The sequence below is a fragment of the Oncorhynchus tshawytscha genome, linkage group LG18 (assembly GCF_018296145.1).
Source record: "Oncorhynchus tshawytscha isolate Ot180627B linkage group LG18, Otsh_v2.0, whole genome shotgun sequence".
NCBI lineage: Eukaryota > Metazoa > Chordata > Actinopteri > Salmoniformes > Salmonidae > Oncorhynchus > Oncorhynchus tshawytscha.
This window is the reverse complement of record NC_056446.1, coordinates 37558870-37581013: the sequence shown is the minus strand read 5'-3', so window position 1 is coordinate 37581013 and position 22144 is coordinate 37558870. Positions and strand designations below refer to the sequence as shown.

At 44.3% G+C, this 22144-nt stretch overlaps 1 protein-coding gene across 1 annotated transcript in view; it reads right to left on the bottom strand.

Annotated features, from left to right (window-relative positions):
- LOC112238823 (ryanodine receptor 3-like) overlaps window positions 1–22144 on the bottom strand; it is a gene marked incomplete at its 3' end in the record, with an annotated part of 89806 nt that overhangs the window by 22945 nt on the left and 44717 nt on the right. Inside the window, 10 exon segments of the mRNA XM_042300538.1 lie at window positions 1354–1458; window positions 1800–2016; window positions 3103–3295; window positions 8258–8417; window positions 8677–8758; window positions 11164–11297; window positions 15717–15835; window positions 16209–16304; window positions 17795–17930; window positions 21544–21727. Coding sequence (XP_042156472.1) covers window positions 1354–1458; window positions 1800–2016; window positions 3103–3295; window positions 8258–8417; window positions 8677–8758; window positions 11164–11297; window positions 15717–15835; window positions 16209–16304; window positions 17795–17930; window positions 21544–21727 — 1426 coding nt within the window.

The following is a 22144-nucleotide window of genomic DNA, read 5'->3' as shown; positions in this document are numbered from 1 at the left end:
AATAATTTAAAATACTCTCTATGTTGATAGATTGAATTGATTGAACTTGAATGGAACCAATAGAAAAGTCTCAAAAGTGCAGACCCCGCCCACCTGGAACTCAAGGCAGGCTAAAGCAAAAGCTCTGTGTTTGAAATATTTCGAATAGTATTTGAACCCAGGTATGTGGAGTTCACAGAGCGAAGGTAGCAACTTCACTGTATGACTGTCTAACCAAGGTGAGTGTTCTCAGATTCAGAATTACACCTTGCAAGTCTGTGTGTGTGTCTGACTTCAGTTGACGATAATGGATGGTAGGAGGTTACAGAGGAGATCATTCCAACAGAAAGGGCATGTACTCTAGTCTGAGATGATAAATGTACCAAACTAGTCTGAGATGATAAATGTACCAAACTAGTCTGAGATGATAAATGTACCAAACTAGTCTGAGATGATAAATGTGCCAAACTAGTCTGAGATGATAAATGTACCAAACTAGTCTGAGATGATAAATGTGCCAAACTAGTCTGATATGGTAAATGTACCAAAGTACTCAAAGTGCATCATCAAGTTTATTATGCCACTTGTCCACAACAAGGGTTGAGTCTAAAATAGCACCGTATTGCCTACATAGTACACTACCCTTGTCCAGGTCCCTGGTCAAAAGTAGGGCATTAAATCGGGAATAGGGTACCACCTGTCCCCAACGAGGTCTTGTCCTCTCTCCTTCAGGATGTTGGGAGTTGGGACCTGGTCAAAACTATTGTACTATATAGGGGTTAGGGTGCACTTTGGGAACTAACAAATTTCACTTTCAAGTTAACGAGGGCTTGTTAAATAAAGATTAACAAGGCGAATAGCTGTTTCCTAAATATTGTTGTAAATTAATGAGAAGGTCTGAGCCCCTTGACTACATTGTGCCCTTAATAAATGAAAAGATCAGAGCCCCTTGAGTAATGAGGCTCCTTATAGTCACAGCATCATTCATTTGGGCTGTCGTGCTCTTGGAAGGCTTGATCTCTGTCTCTCTCTGTCTCGCTCTCTCTCTCTGTCTCTCTCTCTCTCTCTCTGTCTCTCTCTCTCTCTCTCTGTCTCACTCTCTCTCTCTCTCTGTCTCGCTCTCTCTGTCTCGCTCTCTCTCTCTGTCTCTCTCTCTCTCTGTCTTTCTCTCTCTCTCTGTCTCTCTCTCTGTCTCGCTCTATCTCTTTCATTAAATTTGTCAAACAGCTGTGGTTGGTGGTTGTGTTCTCCTGGCCTCAGAGGAAATGATTCTGTGATAACCACTCCTGTATAAAGAGCTGTGTTGTATGTGCTCAGCATTCTAACAACCCCTCTTACTGCTGCAGTTAGGGAGGGAGGGAGGGAGGGACCTACCTTGCCATAGGACCAGCCCAGTTCAATCTTGTTCATGCCCCAAAGCTCATGGATGTTCTCTGCTAGTCTGTCACGCACATTGTCCAGGTGAGGAGGTTGAACAACCTGGAGAGACAGAGAGAGAGAGAGAGAGAGAGAGAGAGAGAGAGAGAGAGAGAGAGAGAGAGAGAGAGAGAGAGAGAGCGAGAGAGAGAGACAGAGAGAGACAGAGAGAGAGAGAGAGAGAGAGAGAGAGAGAGAGAGAGGGCACAGTGGAGAGATGGATAAGCTGATTTCGTGTTGGGAAGTAAGATGAAGTCTTGCTTTTAAATTTTGCGTTTTTAAAAAGTATATAAAAATGATTGATTGGTTGCTTGCTTGATCAATTGAGTGATTCATTGATCAATCAGTCGGCTAACTGACTGACTGACGGACAGACTGTTTACAGATGTCAGGTTGTATATCACCTGGCTGGTGTCTACAGGTGTGGGGATGAATGAGGCCTGGGAGAGGAACTGTGTTGTCCCCAGTAGGTCCCTGACCCCTCCATGGTCTCTCTTGTACTCCTTCACAGCCTCCACCCTCATCTTCTCCTTGGGGAGCAGGGCCTCGTAACACGGGGAGTAACCCGCCGGGGGCAGGAACTTAAAGTCTCCATGACGACCACCCAGCAGGAAACGCACCCTGAGGAGGGGCAGAGACCAGGAAGTTAGAGATAAAAGCCATTACTCACCAAAATGGCATTGTGTAATATTCATATACCCAAGGCTAATCTATAGAACTACAGAACTATAGAACTACAGAACTACAGAACTACAGAAGTAGAGAATTAGAGAACTACAGAACTAGAGAAATATTGAACTATAGAACTGGATAACTAGATAACTATAGAACTAGAGAACTGGAGAACAATAGAACTAGAGAACTAGAAATCTATAGTTCTATAGTTATGTAGTTCAATGGTTATCTAGTTCTATAGTTCTATAGTTATATAAATCTATAGTTCTCTAGCTCTATAGCTGTATAGATAACTATAGAACTAGAGAAGTAGAGAACAATAGAACTAGAGAACTATAGAACTAGAGAACTTTAGAACTAGATAACTATAGAATTCTAGAGCTATGGAACAATAGAACTAGGGAACTATAGAACTATAGCGCTATAGAGCTATAGAACTGTAGAACTATAGAACTATAGAATAATAGACCTAGAGAACTATAGACCTAGAGAACTATAGAGCTATAGAGCTATAGAACTACAGAACTATAGAACGAGAGAACTAGAGACCCAGAGACCTAGAAAACTATAGACCTAGGGAACTATGGAACTGTAGAACTACAGAACAGTAGAACTACAGAACTACAAACAAGAGAACTAGCGAGCTATAGAACTAGAGAATAATAAAATGAATATAGAATTAGAGAAATATAGAACTAGAGAAATATAGAATTATAGAACTAGAGAAATATAGAACTAGAGAACTGTAGACTAGATAACTATAGAACTATAGAACTCGAGAACTATAGAACTAGAGAGCTATAGAACTAGAGAACTATATAACTATAGAGCTATAGAGCTATATAACTATAGCTATAGAGCTATAGCCTCTAGCATCTATTAAACCATTGAGGTTCAGAACATCTTGATTTTCCCATTTCTGGGCCATTTTCTTATTAAACTAAACTATGTGTGTGTGTGTTCATGTGCGTGTCTGTGTCTGTGCGTGTGCTTCTCTGCGTGTGTGTGTGTGTGAGTGTGCTGGCCCCTTACTTGACCCCTGCAGAGAAGCTGACTACAGGGAAGAAGAATCCGTCGGTGTTGAAGTCTTCAAACATGCCCTGTACTGGCTGGCCATTGATCCTGAAGGACATGGAAGGAGCGCCCAGGTCCAGACAACAGCTCACCACATCATCACTGCTCAACAAGTGCTGGTTGATCGAGGCTACCGCCCGGGAGATACGGCCTGGGCGGAGAAGACGGAAGAGTGGAGGGGAGGAAAGGGTGAGGAGAGGAGGGGAGAAGAGAAGAGAGGAGGGGAAAAGAGAGGAGAGGAGAGGAGAAAAGAAGAGAAGTCACGCCTTCAAAGTCATGGAGGGCAGACTCAGTCTGGGACCTCTTCAGAGGGGGAGCAGGGGAAGTGTAAGGTGTAGAATGTATAAAAACCAATAACATATACAAACCCTCTGTTGCTGAAGCTATTTATTGGCCATTGAGAAGCTTTCCCTGGGCGGCCATTTTGGTACTCCCCAGAAGGAGCAGTCCTCCAGGAATGAATGAATTCTACAGTATTTCAATTAAATGTTTCCAGGATATTTTTGGGTATTCCAGGTATTTTTGTTGTTGTAGTGGGGACAGTAACATTAGGAGGGGACATTAGCAATCTCTATACTTCAGGGAATTCTTTAAATATATATATTTGTTAATATATGTGCATGTTTAGCTCACATAATATAACTTAAAAGTATGCATTAAAGTGTCTATAGTACACTGAACAAAACTATAAACATAACATGTAAAATGTTGGTCCCATGTTTCATGAGCTAAAATAAAAGAACCTAGAAATGTTCCATTCGCACAAAAAGCTTATTCCTCTAAAATGTTTTGCACAAATTTGTTTACATCCATGTTAGTGAGTATTTCTCCTTTGCCAAGATAATCCATCCACCTGACAGGTGTGGCATATCAACAAACTGATTAAACAGCATGATCATTACACAGGTGCATGTTGTGCTGGGGATAATAAAAGGTCACTCTAAAATCTGCAGTTTTGTCACAACACAATCCCACAGATGTCTCCAGTTTTGAGGGAGCGTGCAATTGGCATGCTGACTTCAGGAATGTCCATCAGAGCTGTTGCCAGAGAATTTAATGTTAATTTCTCTACCATAAGCTGCCTCCAACATCATTTTAGAGAATTTGGCAGTAAGTCCAACCGGCCTCTCATCTCCAGACCACGTGTAGCCAGCCCAGGACCTCCACATTTGGCTTCTTCACCTGCGGGATCGTTTGAGACCAGCCACCCAGACAGCTGTTAAAACTGAGGAGCATTTCTGTCTGTACAAAAGCTCTTTTGTGGGGAAAAACTCATTCTGATTGGCCGGGCATGGCTCCCTAGTGGGTGGGCCTATGCCCAGTCATATGAAATCCATAGATTAGGGCCTAATTCATTTATTTCAATTGATTGATTTCCTTATATGAACTTTAACTCAGTAAAATCATTGAAATTGTTGCATGTTGAGTTTATATTTTTATTCAGTATAGAATAAATAACTGTAGACATTAGTAAATGGATTTCTATAGTTTATAAAATATTTTTTACAATGGTGGGGGAGTACCAAGATGGAGGTAAGATGGTGACAGCGCCCATTATCAGTCAACTAGTGTATCTTTAAATCACTGGGAGAAACTAACAGTCTGGGGCTGTTTAGATGGGGGAGGGGGGCAGGGTGGCGGATGAGGGATGGTTGGTTGGCGGGGGGCAGGGTGGCGGATGAGGGATGATTGGTTGACGGGGGCAGGGTGGCGGATGAGGGATGAGGGATGATTGGTTGACGGGGGCAGGGTGGCGGATGAGGGATGAGGGATGGTTGGTTGACGGGGGCAGGGTGGCGGATGAGGGATGATTGGTTGATGGGGGCAGGGTGGCGGATGAGGGATGATTGGTTGATGGGGGCAGGGTGGCGGATGAGTGATGATTGGTTGATGGGGGCAGGGGTGGCGGATGAGGGATGGTTGGATGATTGGTTGACGGGGGCAGGGTGGCGGATGAGGGATGATTGGTTGATGGGGGCAGGGTGGCGGATGAGGGATGATTGGTTGATGGGGGCAGGGTGGCGGATGAGGGATGATTGGTTGATGGGGGCAGGGTGGCGGATGAGGGATGATTGGTTGATGGGGGCAGGGTGGCGGATGAGGGATGATTGGTTGACGGAGGGGCAGGGTGGCGGATGAGGGATGATTGGTTGACGGTGAGATTATATTGTACTGATATTTTTTCTTTGCTGTTGACCACAAAATGATGACCTCAGGATTTCCCTGCCCAACTCCCAAAATAGCTGCGGAATTTCACTTCACGAGGGCAGTCAACGTCTGCAGTTATATAAGCTACACATTGTTATACTGTCTCTCTGCCCTTGACATTCAAATCCAAACCGAAAAACACACATTTCAGGACTTAACTCACAAAATACATTATAAGGCAGAGAAGGAACTGTCAGGGTCACATCAGGACAGGTAGAACCTCAGAGAGCATACCTGACCACAGGCAGAGTCATGTAGAACCCCAGAGAGATTACCTGACCACAGGCAGAATCATGTAGAACGTCAGACAGCTTACCTGACCACAGGTAGAGTCATGTAGAACCTCAGAGAGCTTACCCGAACACAGGTAGAGTCAATCAGAACCCCAGAGAGCTTACCTGACCACAGGTAGAGTCATGTAGAACCCCAGAGAGATTACCTGACCACAGGTAGAGTCATGTAGAACCTCAGAGAGCTTACCTGACCACAGGTGGAGTCATGTAGAACCTCAGACAGCTTACCTGATCACAGGTAGAGTCATGCAGAACCTCAGAGAGCTTACCTGACCACAGGTAGAGTCATGCAGAACCCCAGAGAGCTTACCTGACCACAGGTGGAGTCATGCAGAACCCCAGAGAGCTTACCTGACCACAGGTAGAGTCATGTAGAACCCCAGAGAGATTACCTGACCACAGGTAGAGTCATGTAGAACCTCAGAACCCTGATCACAGGTAGAGTCATGCAGAACCTCAGACTTACACCACAGGTAGAGTCATGCAGAACCTCAGAGAGCTTACCCCACAGGTGGAGTCATGAGAACCTCAGAGAGCTTACCTGACCACAGGTAGAGAGAACCTCAGAGAGCTTACCTGACCACAGGTGGAGTCATGCAGAACCTCAGAGAGCTTACCTGACCACAGGTAGAGTCATGTAGAACCCCAGAGAGCTTACCTGACCACAGGTGGAGTCATGCAGAACCCCAGAGAGAATACCTGACCACAGGTAGAGTCATGCAGAACCACAGAGAGCTTACCTGACCACAGGTAGAGTCATGTAGAACCTCAGAGAGCTTACCTGACCACAGGTAGAGTCATGCAGAACCCCAGAGAGCTTACCTGACCACAGGTAGAGTCATGCAGAACCCCAGAGAGCTTACCTGACCACAGGTAGATTCATGTAGAACCCAGAGAGCTTACCTGACCACAGGTAGAGTCATGCAGAACCCCAGAGAGCTTACCTGACCACAGGTGAGTCATGCAGAACCCCAGAGAGCTTACCTGACCACAGGTAGAGTCATGCAGAACCCCAGAGAGCTTACCTGACCACAGGTGGAGTCATGCAGAACCCCAGAGAGCTTACCTGACCACAGGTAGAGTCATGCAGAACCCCAGAACCTGACCACAGGTGGAGTCATTAGAACCCCAGAGACCTGACCACAGGTAGAGTCATGTAGAACCCCAGAGAGATTACCTGACCACAGGTAGAGTCATGTAGAACCCCAGAGAGCTTACCTGACCACAGGTGGAGTCATGTAGAACCCCAGAGAGCTTACCTGACCACAGGTAGAGTCATGTAGAACCCCAGAGAGATTACCTGACCACAGGTAGAGTCATGCAGAACCCCAGAGAGCTTACCTGACCACAGGTAGAGTCATGTAGAACCCCAGAGAGAATACCTGACCACAGGTAGAGTCATGTAGAACCTCAGAGAGCTTACCTGACCACAGGTGGAGTCATGCAGAACCCCAGAGAGCTTACTTGACCACAGGTAGAGTCATGTAGAACCTCAGAGAGATTACCTGACCACAGGTAGAGTCAGGCAGAACCCCAGAGAGCTTACCTGACCACAGGTAGAGTCATGTAGAACCTCAGAGAGATTACCTGACCACAGGTAGAGTCATGCAGAACCCCAGAGAGAATACCTGACCACAGGTGGAGTCATGTAGAACCCCAGAGAGCTTACCTGACCACAGGTAGAGTCATGCAGAACCCCAGAGAGCTTACCTGACCACAGGTAGAGTCATGCAGAACCCCAGAGAGCTTACCTGACCACAGGTGGAGTTGTGCAGAACCCCAGAGAGCTTACCTGACCACAGGTAGAGTCATGCAGAACCCCAGAGAGCTTACCTGACCACAGGTGGAGTCATGCAGAACCCCAGAGAGCTTACCTGACCACAGGTAGAGTCATGTAGAACCTCAGAGAGCTTACCTGACCACAGGTAGAGTCATGCAGAACCCCAGAGAGCTTACCTGACCACAGGTGGAGTTGTGCAGAACCCCAGAGAGCTTACCTGACCACAGGTAGAGTCATGCAGAACCCCAGAGAGCTTACCTGACCACAGGTGGAGTCATGCAGAACCCCAGAGAGCTTACCTGACCACAGGTAGATTCATGTAGATCCCCAGAGAGCTTACCTGACCACAGGTAGAGTCATGCAGAACCCCAGAGAGCTTACCTGACCACAGGTAGAGTCATGCAGAACCCCAGAGAGCTTACCTGACCACAGGTGGAGTCATGCAGAACCCCAGAGAGAATACCTGACCACAGGTGGAGTCATGCAGAACCCCAGAGAGCTTACCTGACCACAGGTAGAGTCATGCAGAACCCCAGAGAGCTTACCTGACCACAGGTGGAGTCATGCAGAACCCCAGAGAGCTTACCTGACCACAGGTAGAGTCATGCAGAACCCCAGAGAGCTTACCTGACCACAGGTGGAGTCATGCAGAACCTCAGAGAGCTTACCTGACCACAGGTAGAGTCATGCAGAACCCCAGAGAGCTTACCTGACCACAGGTAGAGTCATGCAGAACCCCAGAGAGATTACCTGACCACAGGTAGAGTCATGTAGAACCTCAGAGAGCTTACCTGACCACAGGTAGAGTCATGCAGAACCCCAGAGAGCTTACCTGACCACAGGTGGAGTCCGTCAAAGCTGTATGAGTAAAGGTCGTCACCCACTCCGTTGCCCCCCCATCCCTCTCCACCCCCCGGGTAGGGGGCATAACCCTTAGTGGAGGCCCAGCCCACACGCAGGTGGGATGGCTCACTGGTCACATAGTGGTCCACCTGAGAGAGAGAGAGAGAGAGAGAGAGAGAGAGAGAGAGAGAGAGAGAGAGAGGGAGGGAGAGAGAGAGAGAGAAAGAGAGAGAGAGAGAGGGAGAGAGAGAGAGAGAAAGAGAAAAGGCATTATACGTGTGGTAGCAAAGAGCTGAATTGCAAGTACAACTTACATTTTAAATATACAAATCGTCAATAATGTTCCTACAGAATAAACAAAACTCATAAGCAATGAAATTGATGAAAGTGAGAAAAGCCAATGTCCACCTGGTCGATCATCAACTCAAAGTACCACTTCTTATACTGGGCTGAACCCTCTGCCACTCCTAGGAAGATGTTAGGCCTCATACTGGGTCCAGATGAAGACAGAGAGATGAGAAAACAGTCAGAGAGTGTGGCTTTAATTAACCAACGTGTGCTGCGGTACAGAAAGACAGACAGATAAATGATACATTGGTCATATGTCTATTCCCTGTTCTTTTACATTGCATTCATAAGAGCTGTGTTGAGTTTATATTAAATCAGTTAACACGACATGTGCAGTAGTACATCAAGAGTGAATGTATGTCTTTATGTAATTACCCAGACAGTAACAACTTGCTAATTGCCTGCTGTTCAGGGAGCACATTCATTTATGAATGTTGTTTATTAACCCAATGAGTCCCACCATCGCGCCTGCATGATTTAGGCTACAAACTGTGTTTGAACTACAGCCTTCTGGGCTATACCGTCAATAAAATTCATGAATTCAACTGTTTATGTCAAATTGCTATGTGTTCTACTTGTAGCCCTGGTTGTGTCCACCCCCCCCCCAAAAAATAAATAATAATATCTAAAGCACTTCATTGTGAGACTAAATATAAGGGCTGGACATGTAGACAAATGAAAGTCAAATAAATGAAAAACCTATTTTTGCTGGGGCCTCGGGACTGATAGGGTTAACAAGGATATGTTGCAGAGAACACCATAGAATGACAATGATTACAACATAGAATGACAATGATTACACCATAGAATGACAATGATTACACCATAGAATGACAATGATTACACCATAGAATGACAATGATTACACCATAGAATTAGACTGATTACACCATATAATTAGACTGATTACACCATAGAATGACAATGATTACACCATAGAATGACAATGATTACACCATAGAATTAGACTGATTACACCATAGAATGACAATGATTACACCATAGAATGACAATGATTACACCATATAATTAGACTGATTACACCATAGAATGACAATGATTACACCATAGAATGACAATGATTACACCATAGAATTAGACTGATTACACCATATAATTAGACTGATTACACCATATAATTAGACTGATTACACCATATAATTAGACTGATTACACCATATAATTAGACTGATTACACCATAGAATTAGACTGTTTACACCATAGAATTAGACTGATTACACCATAGAATGACAATGATTACACCATAGAATTAGACTGATTACACCATATAATTAGACTGATTACACCATAGAATGACAATGATTACACCATAGAATTAGACTGATTACACCATATAATTAGACTGATTACACCATAGAATGACAATGATTACACCATAGAATTAGACTGATTACACCATATAATTAGACTGTTTACACCATAGAATTAGACTGATTACACCATAGAATTAGACCAAATACACCATAGAATTAGACTGAATACACCATAGAATTACAATGATTACACCATAGAATTAGACTGATTACACCATAGAATTACAATGATTACACCATAGAATTAGACTGATTAGTGTCACGACTTCTACCGAAGGTAACTCCTCTCCCTGTTCGGGCGGCGCTCGGTGTCGCCGGTCTACTAGCCGCTACCGATCCCTTTTTCTTTTTCTGGTTGTTTTGTCTGTGTTCCTTTTCACACCTGGTTTCAGTTGCTTTGATTTCTGTGGGTATATAGGGCACCTGTTACCTGCCGTAATTCGTGCAGGATTAGACTTGTGTGCATTGCGCTCGATTGTATTTGATGTTTGTTGTTTTTTCGCTATTACGCACGTGTATGTAATGTGTCGGAACTGTGTTTGTTCCTCCGTGCGTTTGCACCAGTTTCTGATTATTCAAGAGCGTAGTTTTGGGGTTTTGGTCTGTGCCGTTTTTGTATTGCTGGACTATATTATTAAACACGCTTCTCAGACATCCCTGCTCTCTCCTGCGCCTGACTCCTACACCTCTCACCAAGACGCATGTTATCACAGATTAGACCATAGAATTACAATGATTACACCATAGAATTAGATTGATTACACCATAGAATTAGACTGATTACACCATAGAATTAGATTGATTACACCATAGAATTAGACTGATTACACCATAGAATTACAATGATTACACCATAGAATTAGATTGATTACACCATAGAATTAGATTGATTACACCATAGAATTAGACTCATTACACCATAGAATTAGACTCATTACACCATAGAATTAGATTGATTACACCATAGAATTAGATTGATTACACCATAGAATTAGACTGATTACACCATAGAATTAGACTGATTACACCATAGAATTAGATTGATTACACCATAGAATTAGACTCATTACACCATAGAATTAGACTCATTACACCATAGAATTAGATTGATTACACCATAGAATTAGATTGATTACACCATAGAATTAGAATGGTATTAGTTCTAATTTTATGGCGCATGGTTACATTGGGGCACTTCCTACTTCCTGTTACCTCTGAACGTCATTGACCAATCGTGTCTGGAGGAGCAGGTCTCTCTTCGGAAGCAGGTGATCACAGATGAGGTTCTGATTGGCTCTCACTGCCACCCCGTTACACACACACAGAGAGCACAGGACGTCCAGGATCTAGGGAAGAAGGGAGGGAGAGAGACAGGGAAAGAGAAAGAAAGAGAGATGGAAAGAGAGAGGGAAAGAGAGATGGGGAAATAAGAAAATAAGGATCGAGGGAGATCGAGAGACAGTGAACCAGAGAGACGTATAAGAATGAATTATACTATCCTCATTCCTTCCAAGTTTTCATTTTGGCAGCTGTTTTAGATTCATTTTTTTTGTTTTAATCTTTTGTCTTAAATAGTTTTAATTATTAGTCACATTTTAGTAATTGAATCCTTCTTAGTTTTAGTTATTATCAGTCGACTAAAAGTCTGGACAATTTTTTGTCTAGTTTTAGTCACAGTCAACTTATTCCTATTTTAGTTCATTCTTTTTCCATTAAATCATTCATATTTAGGCTACCTCTAAATTCCATCATGTGCATATTCAGCCTTGTCCAACTAGGCCTTCTAGTATACATACCATCCTATTAGCTGGCTATTGTGCCATAGCCATTATTAACCATTCTACCAACAGAGATGGTAGAGAAAGCGAGATACCCTCTCCCTCCATTTTTCTGATCGGGGCCTCTCTGGTCTACTTATTGCCCTCGCCCTGTGGAGGGGTTGCCCCAGGGTGAGACATCACACCCATTTTTTCTGGTCAGGGTGGGGCGGGTGGAGTGAGCAGGAGGGGACAATAAGCTCTCTGGCGTGAGCATGCCAGATATTATGGAGGAAGTGGTGGGCTCACACAGGAAAAGAATGCTCAAGCGAGTGAGGAAACGCCCATTTACACAGACAGGATCCTTGACAATTGTATTCAATGGTAAACGGTCTGAGTAAACTATCTTATTTATCCACCATCAAAGCAAAAACTGGCAATATGAACATTATTGTTTCTTAACAGAATTGAAGCTCGTTACAGTGTAGAAGTGCCCTGCCTGCACATCAGTTCAAAAGATGAAGACGATTGAAGTGACCACCCAGGAGTTCTCTCTAACTCTCTAACTCTCTCTCTCTCTGTCTCTCACTCTAACTCTCTCTCTCTCTCGTGCTCTCTCTCGCTCTCTCTCTCTCTCAAACTCTCTCTCTCTCTTGTTTTCTCTTTCTCTCTCAATTCAATTCAAAGGGCTTTATTGGCATGTGAAACATATGTTTACATTGCTCTGTCTGTCCTGTGTGTGTCACACTCCTCAATAGAGCTTCACACGGACAGACAGAAGGCGACAATCCTTCGGTTTTGTCTCTGTGTAACAATAGCACGTCACTTAGCAACCAAGTAAATGATGCTAATAACCCATAGAGGGGCATGCATGGCCCATGTCTTTATTGGTTTTTAAAAGCTTAAATGATTCCTGTGCCATGTCATGGTATGGATCAACACCTGCTGCTTACAGGACTGGGGTTGCACTCCAAATAGCACCTGGTCAAAAGTAGTGCACTACAGAGGGAATAGGGAGAGATTTGGGACGCAGCCTGGCTCTGGATGTTGCATGCACAATTACCCAGTTGACCCAGTAGGGCTAGTTAACACTGCATGTAAAGCACATAGTAGGAAGGTTGATATGCAGCATGAGGCTATTGTCAACGCCACCATGACAGCTGTGATAGCCACAGATCTGCATACACTGTTGGGCACTGATTTTACATACAGTCGTGGCCAAAAGATTTGAGAATGACAAAAAAATATACATTTTCACAAAGTCTGTTGCCTCAGTTTGTATGATGGCAATCCCCCCCAAAAAACATTTCCACTGCATTTCAGCCCTGCCACAAAAGGACCAGCTGACATCATGTCGGGGATTTTCTCATTAATACAGGTGTGAGTGTTGACGAGGACAAGGCTGGAGATCACTCTGTCATGCTGACTGAGTTCGAATAACAGACTGGAAGCTTCAAAAGGAGGGTGGTGCTTGGAATCATTGTTCTCCCTCTGCCAACCATGGTTACCTGCAAGGAAACACATGCCGTCACCATTGCTTGGCACAAAAAGGGCTTCACAGGCAAGGATATTGCTGCCAGTAAGATTGCACCTAAATCAACAATTTATTGGATCATCAAGAAATTCAAGGAGAGCGGTTCAATTGTCGTGAAGAAGGCTTCAGGGCGCCCAAGAAAGTCCAGCAAGCACCAGGACCGTCTCCTAAAGTTGATTCAGCTGCTGGATCGGGGCACCACCACTACAGAGCTTGCTCAGGAATGGCAGCAGGCAGGTATGAGTGCATCTGCACACACAGTGAGGCAAAGACTTTTGAAGGATGGCCTGGTGTCAAGAAGGGCAGCAAAGAAGCCACTTTTCTCCAGGAAAAACATCAGGGACAGACTGATGTTCTGCAGAAGGTACAGGGATTGGACTGCTGAGGACTGGGGTAAAGTCATTTTCTCTGATGAATCCCCTTTCCGATTGTTTGAAAAAAGCTTGTCCGGAGAAGAGAAGGTGAGCGCACCCATCAGTCCTGTGTCATACCAACAGTAAAGCATCCTGAGACATTCATGTGTGGGGTTGCTTCTCAGCTAAGGGTGTGGGCTCACTCAAAATTTTGCCTAAGAACACAGCCTTGAATAAAGAATGGTACCAACACATCATCTGAGAGCAACTTCTCCCAACCATCCAGGAACAGTTTAGTGACGAACAATGCCTTTTCCAGCATGATGGAGCACCTTGCCATAAGGTAAAAGTGATAACTAAGTGGCTCGGGAAACAAAACATCGATATTTTGGGTCCCTGGCCATGAAACTCCCCAGACCTTAATCCCATTGAGAACTTGTGGTCAATCCTCAAGAGGCGGGTGGACAAACAAAAACCCACAAATTCTGACAAACTCCAAGCATTGATTATGCAAGAATGGGCTGCCATCTGTCAGGATGTGGCCCAGAAGTTAATTGACAGCATGCCAGGACAGATTGCAGAGGTCTTGAAAAAGAAGGGTCAACAGTGCAAATATTGACTCTTTGCATCAACTTCATGTAATTGACAATAAAAGCCTTTGACACTTATGAAATGCTTGTAATTATACTTCAGTATTCCATAGTAACATCTGACAAAAAATATCTAAAGACACTGAAGCAGCAAACCTTGTGGAAATTAATATTTGTGTCATTCTCAAAACTTTTGGCCACGACTGTACATTGTCTGAGTGTTGCATTGTTTTGAGGGGGGACAATCACTTTTCAGGTTAAACTTGACATGGTTAGAAGTTTTATGAATTGCTAGTACTGTTTAACCTCTGTCTAAGCCCTGACATGTTAACTATTTCTAGGTTAACTATCTCCTCTGGGTTAACCATCTCCTCCGGGTTAACCATCTCCCCCGGGTTAACTATCTCCTCTGGGTTAACCATCTCCTCCGGGTTAACCATCTCCCCCAGGTTAACTATCTCCTCCGGGTTAACTATCTCCTCCGGGTTAACCATCTCCCCCGGGTTAACTATCTCCTCCGGGTTAACCATCTCCCCGGGTTAACCATCTCCCCCGGGTTAACTATCTCCTCCGGGTTAACCATCTCCCCGGGTTAACCATCTCCTCCGGGTTAACCATCTCCCCGGGTTAACTATCTCCCCGGGTTAACTATCTCCTCCGGGTTAACCATCTCCCCCGGGTTAACCATCTCCCCCGGGTTAACCATCTCCCCCAGGTTAACTATCTCCCCGGGTTAACTATCTCCTCCGGGTTAACCATCTCCCCGGGTTAACTATCTCCTCCGGGTTAACCATCTCCCCCGGGTTAACCATCTCCCCGGGTTAACTATCTCCTCCGGGTTAACCATCTCCCCCGGGTTAACTATCTCCTCCGGGTTAACTATCTCCTCCGGGTTAACCATCTCCTCCGGGTTAACCATCTCCCCCGGGTTAACCATCTCCCCCGGGTTAACCATCTCCCCCGGGTTAACCATCTCCCCCGGGTTAACTATCTCCTCTGGTTATAGGGATGAAAGCCCAAAGCACTGCTGCTCATACTGAAGATGTTTGGCTCATGTTTGCCTCTCTCTCAGAAAGCATTACAATAGCATTGTTTACAGCATGATATTGTCATTCAGCAGGTATGTGTACATGCTGCTGCTGTTGAGTTTCATTTAGAACCTCCAGAATGAGTGTATTAGAACCTTCAGAATGAGTGTATTAGAACCTCCAGAATGAGTGTATTAGAACCTTCAGAATGAGTGTATTAGAACCTTCAGAATGAGTGTGTTAGAACCTTCAGAATGAGTGTATTAGAACCTTCAGAATGAGTGTATTGGAACCTTCAGAATGAGTGTATTGGAACCTTCAGAATGAGTGTATTAGAACCTTCAGAATGAGTGTATTAGAACCTTCAGAATGAGTGTGTTAGAACCTTCTGAATGAGTGTTTTAGAACCTTCAGAATGAGTGTATTGGAACCTTCAGAATGAGTGTGTTAGAACCTTCAGAATGAGTGTATTAGAACATCAGTAATGTGTTGTTGTTGCTGACCTTGTGGTTGCGTCCGTGTTTGTAGAGCAGGGAGATGATGGACTTGATGTGTCCTTTCTGGATGATGTTCAGAGCCTCCGGAGACTCTATCAGGATACAATGGAGCACCTCCAGGATACCTACAATAGAGTAAAGTAGAACAAAACAAAACAGAATAGAATCAGGAGACACTATCATGATACAACGGAGCACCTCCACAATACCTGAGGACAAACAGGCTAAAACTACTGGGAGATTATGCTATAGACCTTTGTAAGAAAAGCTACTTTATTTACAGTTCTAGAACGACTCTCATATTAGGATTCAGGTTTACTTACACCAGACACACACAGCATACAATTAGCTAGCTAATAATACAAGGCATTTGACTACATAAACAAACAATTCCATACCCAATATGTAAAGGTCTGGGGAGTTTCCTGACCAAATCAAATCTGATTGATCTAATACACATATGTACTTCTTGAACTCTCTGTGTATTGTCTAGGGTACCTGATGAGGACTCCAGTCTCTCCAGCTTGCTGACCAGCCAGTCCAGGTTCCTGGAGAACTGGGTACAGTTGTTCCGGTTCCCTTTGATCAGAGAGGCTGGAGAGAGAGGTGAGTGGAGGGGCATAGAGGGGAGAGTGAGGGAAAGAGGGGTGAGTAGAAGGGATTGACAGGGATGACAGAGTGATGCAGACATTGCAGAGGGGTGAGAGGGTGAGAGAGAGGCAGAGGCTGACGAGAAAATGTCATTTCTCCATTTATGTTGAGACCTCTTGTGTAAGTTTGATATCTAGCAGTCTCCTCACCCAGTCATCACTCACCATTAGCCTTAGGGACAGCAGAATGATAATGCCTTTGGGATAGTTTAACAGCATAATCTGTCAGCTAATTCATACCGCTCAATGCAGAGCCATTAGTCAACACAAACTCACAGAGAACACTGTCTGACTCTCTCTCCTCTCTCTCTCTCCTATCGCCTCTCTCTCTCTCTTCTCTTCTCTCCTCTCTCTCTCCTATCTCCTCTCTTCTCTCCTATCTATCTCCCCTCTCTCTTCTCTCTCTCTCCGCTCAGACTGCACTGGCATCCTTCAGGGTGACCCCTGTGTTGGTTTAGCGAGAGGAAGTCTGGGCTGTTTTCACTACGGTGTGTGTGCCTGCGTGCAAGGGAGTGTGTGTGTGTGTGTGTGTGCGTGCGTGCGTGCGTGTGTGCGTGCGTGCGTGTGTGTGTGTGTGTGTGTGTAGAGGATTTGAATACGAGTGCGGTCAAGCTGAACTAAGGGGAACTCGTTAAAATGATGGACCTGTTTCTGCCTCTATGACATCACCACAACAAAGGTGAACAACAACACATCCAGGCACTTATATAGACCGATACTATGCTATACAAGGGGTCTTTGTCACACATTTGTAACTGATCTCATTTGTAAATAAAGGGTTTTGAACATTTATCTGACTGGTGTTAACAGCCTCCCTTGTCTCACACTGTGCGTCCCAAATGGCACCCTATTCACTATATAGTGCACTACTTTTGACCAGAGCCCTATGCACTGTGGTCGAAACTAGTGCACTATATAGGGGAAAGGGTGCCATTTGGGATGCATGCACTGCCTGGACACTGCATCATGACATCACAGTGCCCAGAGGGCAGACAGGACAGGTGTTAAGAACGGGTCACTATTTTATTTATGTGATGAAGCTTCATCTCTTCCCTCTCTCTCTCTGTTTCTCTCTCTCTCTGATTCTCTCTTTCTCTCCTCTTTCTCTCTCTCTCTCTCTCTCTCTGTTTCTCTCTTTCTCTCTGTTTCTCTCTCTCGCTCTCTGTTTCTCTCTCTCTCTCTCTCTGTTTCTCTATTTCTCTCTGTTTCTCTCTCTCTCTCTCTCTCTCTCTCTCTCTTTCTCTCTCTCTCTGTTTCTCTCTTTCTCTCCTCTTTCTCTCGCTCTCATCTCTTTCTCTCTCTCTTCTCTCTCCCCTGTAAATAAAATAACTGTCATGTCACTCTTCAGATGGAGCTCAGGGTCAGGGAGGTGTGTGTGTGTGTGCACAGAGGTGTTTAGAGTTGACACAGAACCCTAAGATCCATCTCTCTCACCCAGTAGTTGGTAGAGTAGGTTGAGGATGCTCTTCCATGCTGCCCCAGCCTCTTCCCCAGCATGCTCTCCAAAGTGAGCAGCGCTGTTGTACAGGTTGAGACGGTCGATGCACATCACCAGCAGGGCCAGCATTCCCTGAAACACACACACAAACACCAGGCTGGTCATTTTTTATTTTGTTTTATTTAACTAGGCAAGTCAGTTAAGAACAAATTCTTATTTACAATGACGGCCTACCCGAGGAAGAGTGCCTTGCTCAGGGGCAGAAGGATAGATTTTTACCATGTTAGCTCGGGGATTCGATCCAGCAACCTTTCATTTACTGGCCCAACGCTCTAATACAAGGGTTACATCCACAACGGCCACTTTTGACCTGAGCTTTATGGGCCCTGGTCAATAGTAGTGCACTATATAGGGAATAGGGCCCTGGTCTAAAGTAGTGCACTATATAGGGAATAGAGCCCTGGTCTAAAGTAGTGCACTATATAGGGAATAGGGCCCTGGTCTAAAGTAGTGCACTACATAGGGAATAGGGCCCTGGTCTAAAGTAGTGCACTACATAGGGAATAGGGCCCTGGTCTAAAGTAGTGCACTATATAGGGAATAGGGCCCTGGTCTAAAGTAGTGCACTACATAGGGAATAGGGCACTGGTCTAAAGTAGTGCACTATATAGGGAATAGGGCTCTGGTCTATAGTAGTGCACTACATAGGGAATAGGGTCAATAGTTTGCATATCTTGTGGGAGTCTCTTTTAGGCAGAGGTAGGATCAAGTCACTATTTTTTTATTAAGTCACAAGCAAGTCTCAAGTCACAAGGTTCAAGTCTCAAGTCGGGTCCCAAGTAGAATGGGTCGAGTCTCGAATCAAGTCCAAGTTGTACAGTACATTCTAAGAGCAAGTCAAGTCGAATCGAATCATACATTTTTTTCAAGTTCAGTCTCAAGTCAAGTAAAAGAAAATGTATACATGCAATGACTTCTTTAACGACAAATTTGAGACCTTGGGACTATAATGTTAAAAAACGAGTTAGTTATATATAATTGATCTTTAGATGGTTCTTCAGATGTCTGTGAAGTTAGATTTTTGAAAAAGTTTTAATTTGAAGTGAAAGAAATGAAAAACTTCACCGTTATACAGTGGGGAGAACAAGTATTTGAATCACTGCCAATTTTGCAGGTTTTCCTACTCACAAAGCATGTAGAGGTCTGTAATTTTTATCATAGGTACACTTCAACTGTGAGAGACGGAATCTAAAACAAAAATCCAGAAAATCACATTGTATGATTTTTAAGTAATTAATTTGCATTTTATTGCATGACATAAGTATTTGATCACCTACCAACCAGTAAGAATTCTGGCTCTCACAGACCTGTTAGTTTTTCTTTAAGAATCCCTCCTGTTCTCCACTCATTACCTGTATTAACTGCACCTGTTTGAACTCGTTACCTGTATAAAAGACACCTGTCCACACACACAATCAAACAGACTCCAACCTCTCCACAATGGCCAAGTCCAGAGAGCTGTGTAAGGACATCAGGGATAACATTGTAGACCTGCACAAGGCTGGGATGGGCTACAGGACAATAGGCAAGCAGCTTGGTGAGAAGGCAACTACTGTTGGCGGAATTATTCGAAAATGGAAGAAGTTCAAGATGACGGTCAATCACCCTCGGTCTGGGGCCCCATGCAAGATCTCACCTCGTGGGGCATCAATGATCATGAGGAAGGTGAGGGATCAGCCCAGAACTACACGGCAGGACCTGGACAATGACCTGAAGAGAGCTGGGACTAGAGTCTCAAAGAAAACTATTAGTAACACACTACGCCGTCATGGATTAAAATCCTGCAGCGCATGCAAGGTCCCCCTGCTCAAGCTAGCGCATGTCCAGGCCCGTCTGAAGTTTGCCAATGACCATCTGGATGATCCAGAGGAGGAATGGGAGAAGGTCATGTGGTCTGAGACAAAAATAGAGATTTTTGGTCTAAACTCCACTCGCCATGTTTGGAGGAAGAAGAAGGATGAGTACAACCCCAAGAACACCATCCCAACCGCGAAGCATGGAGGTGGAAACATCATTCTTTGGGGATGCTTTTCTGCAAAGGGGACAGGACAACTGCACCGTATTGAGGGGAGGATGGATGGGGCCATGTATCACAAGATCTTGGCCAACAACCTCCTTCCCTCAGTAAGAGCATTGAAGATGGGTCGTGGCTGGGTCTTCTAGCATGACAACGACCCGAAACACACAGCCAGGGCAACTAAGGAGTGGCTCCGTAAGAAGCATCTCAAGGTCCTGGAGTGGCCTAGCCAGTCTCCAGACCTGAACCCAATAGAAAATCTTTGGAGGGAGCTGAAAGTCCGTATTGCCCAGCAACAGCCCTGAAACCTGAAGGATCTGGAGAAGGTCTGTATAGAGGAGTGGGCCAAAACCCCTGCAGTGTGTGTAAACCTTGTCAAGAACTACAGGAAACGTATGATCTCTGTAATTGCAAACAAAGGTTTCTGTACCAAATATTAAGTTCTGCTTTTCTGATGTTTCAAATACTTATGTCATGCAATAAAATGCAAATGAATTACTTAAAAATCATACAAAGTGATTTTCTGGATTTTTGTTTTAGATTCCGACTCTCACAGTTGAAGTGTACCTATGATAAAAAAAATTACAGACCTCTACATGCTTTGTAAGTAGGAAAACCTGCAAAATCTGCAGTTCTACATCATTTTAGAAGACGGGAGACTTTAGCTGGATCTGTTTAGTACCTCACAAATTATGTAAATGACAGGCTACTTTGACACTGACAATCTGAGATCAATAGAAACGACTTTGTCTCTAATCCATCAATAGCCTAGGCCAGGTGTGAGGAGAAACACATTGTACAATATGAGGAGGAAGTTATAGTCCTTATCAAGCTTTCCAGTTTCACTGACTCACCCAATGACACACAGCTTACTCAGCTGTGAAGGCCGATGCTCTCAAGTCCATCTCCCTCTTGTTTTAATGTAAAACAATACTGTTCGCTCAATAGGCCAAATTTGGACATTGATAACATACTTGGTAGCACTGCAGACAGACTAGTCTTCTCTTTTCAGCAGGATCCATTTGCCGTGCATTGCCACAGCTAGGATATATATATACATATATATTTGTAAAGCTATCGATCCTCTGTGGCTAAATTATAGACCTATTCGTGGTGTAGCCTTCTGAATGATTTCATTTCATTCTGAACAGACAGCCGTAATTATATAACTTTGGGAAATGTATTTCACTTGATCAGGGGTGCTGGAGAGATGAGAGGTGCAGGCTCATGTCTGTCAGAGCAGAGAGAGGGAGAGAGATCATAGAAAGTGATTCTCATTCTAGTTCTGTGAGAGATACTGGTGCGATTCTCTCTCTCACCACAGTAATGACCACGCGTTGGTCTATATAGGCTACAATGTTGTGCAAAACCATGAACCCGGGCCGGCACAACACGAATCAATTCTTAGAATATCTGGCACGTTTTCACGTGAAGTCTTTTATTAAGGGGCAGCCAGGAGGATTACAGAGGAGTCAACTTGAATTTACTCTGATTGCTTTTATTTTAATTTTTACATTGCAAACAGTGAAAATAATTGTTCAGGCCACGAGACATACCGGATCCTGGCAAATGGGTTCCAGAACAAAACAGTCCAAAACTGAGATTAACTGAGATGAACTCAAATTTAGCCCCAATTAAACCTGAGGTCCCGGAGCCCTGGGAGCTCACCTCCTCTTTGAAAAGGTCCTGTCGTTTGATGAGAGATCTCAGCAGAGTCTGTTTCTCCTCATGTTCCAGCTCTGAGTCGGGCTGTTTGAAATACTCAATGAGATCATCCAGCGTCTGCAACACCTCGTCAAAGTTAGGCAGAGACACCTCCACGTTCTTATCCCTTCCTATACTGTCAAGACCCCTAGGGAAGAGGGAGAGGGGCAGGGATAGGTTTGGGGAGAGGAAGAGTGAGAAAAAGGAGTAAGCAGAGAGGGATAGTGAGAGTGACATAAAACTAATTTACTGTTAATAGTCTACATTAATATCACTTATCCACAATGGTCTCAAACCATCTCAATTGTTTTAAAATTACATTGCACAAATTCTACAGCAGATCATTTCCGAAATCAGTCTCTGGAAGTGAATCCACGGCAGGCTAATGTCATGAGAACTAATCCATGCCTAATCACACAAAAGAAGGAAAATTGCCTTCGGTTCTGCAGCTGCAATTGAATCTCTATTGCGCAAGTTAATGTGAATCGGTTTGTCATTCAGTAGTATTCAGGAGCATTCAGGAGCATTTAGGAGCATTCAGGAACATTCAGTAGTATTCAGGAGC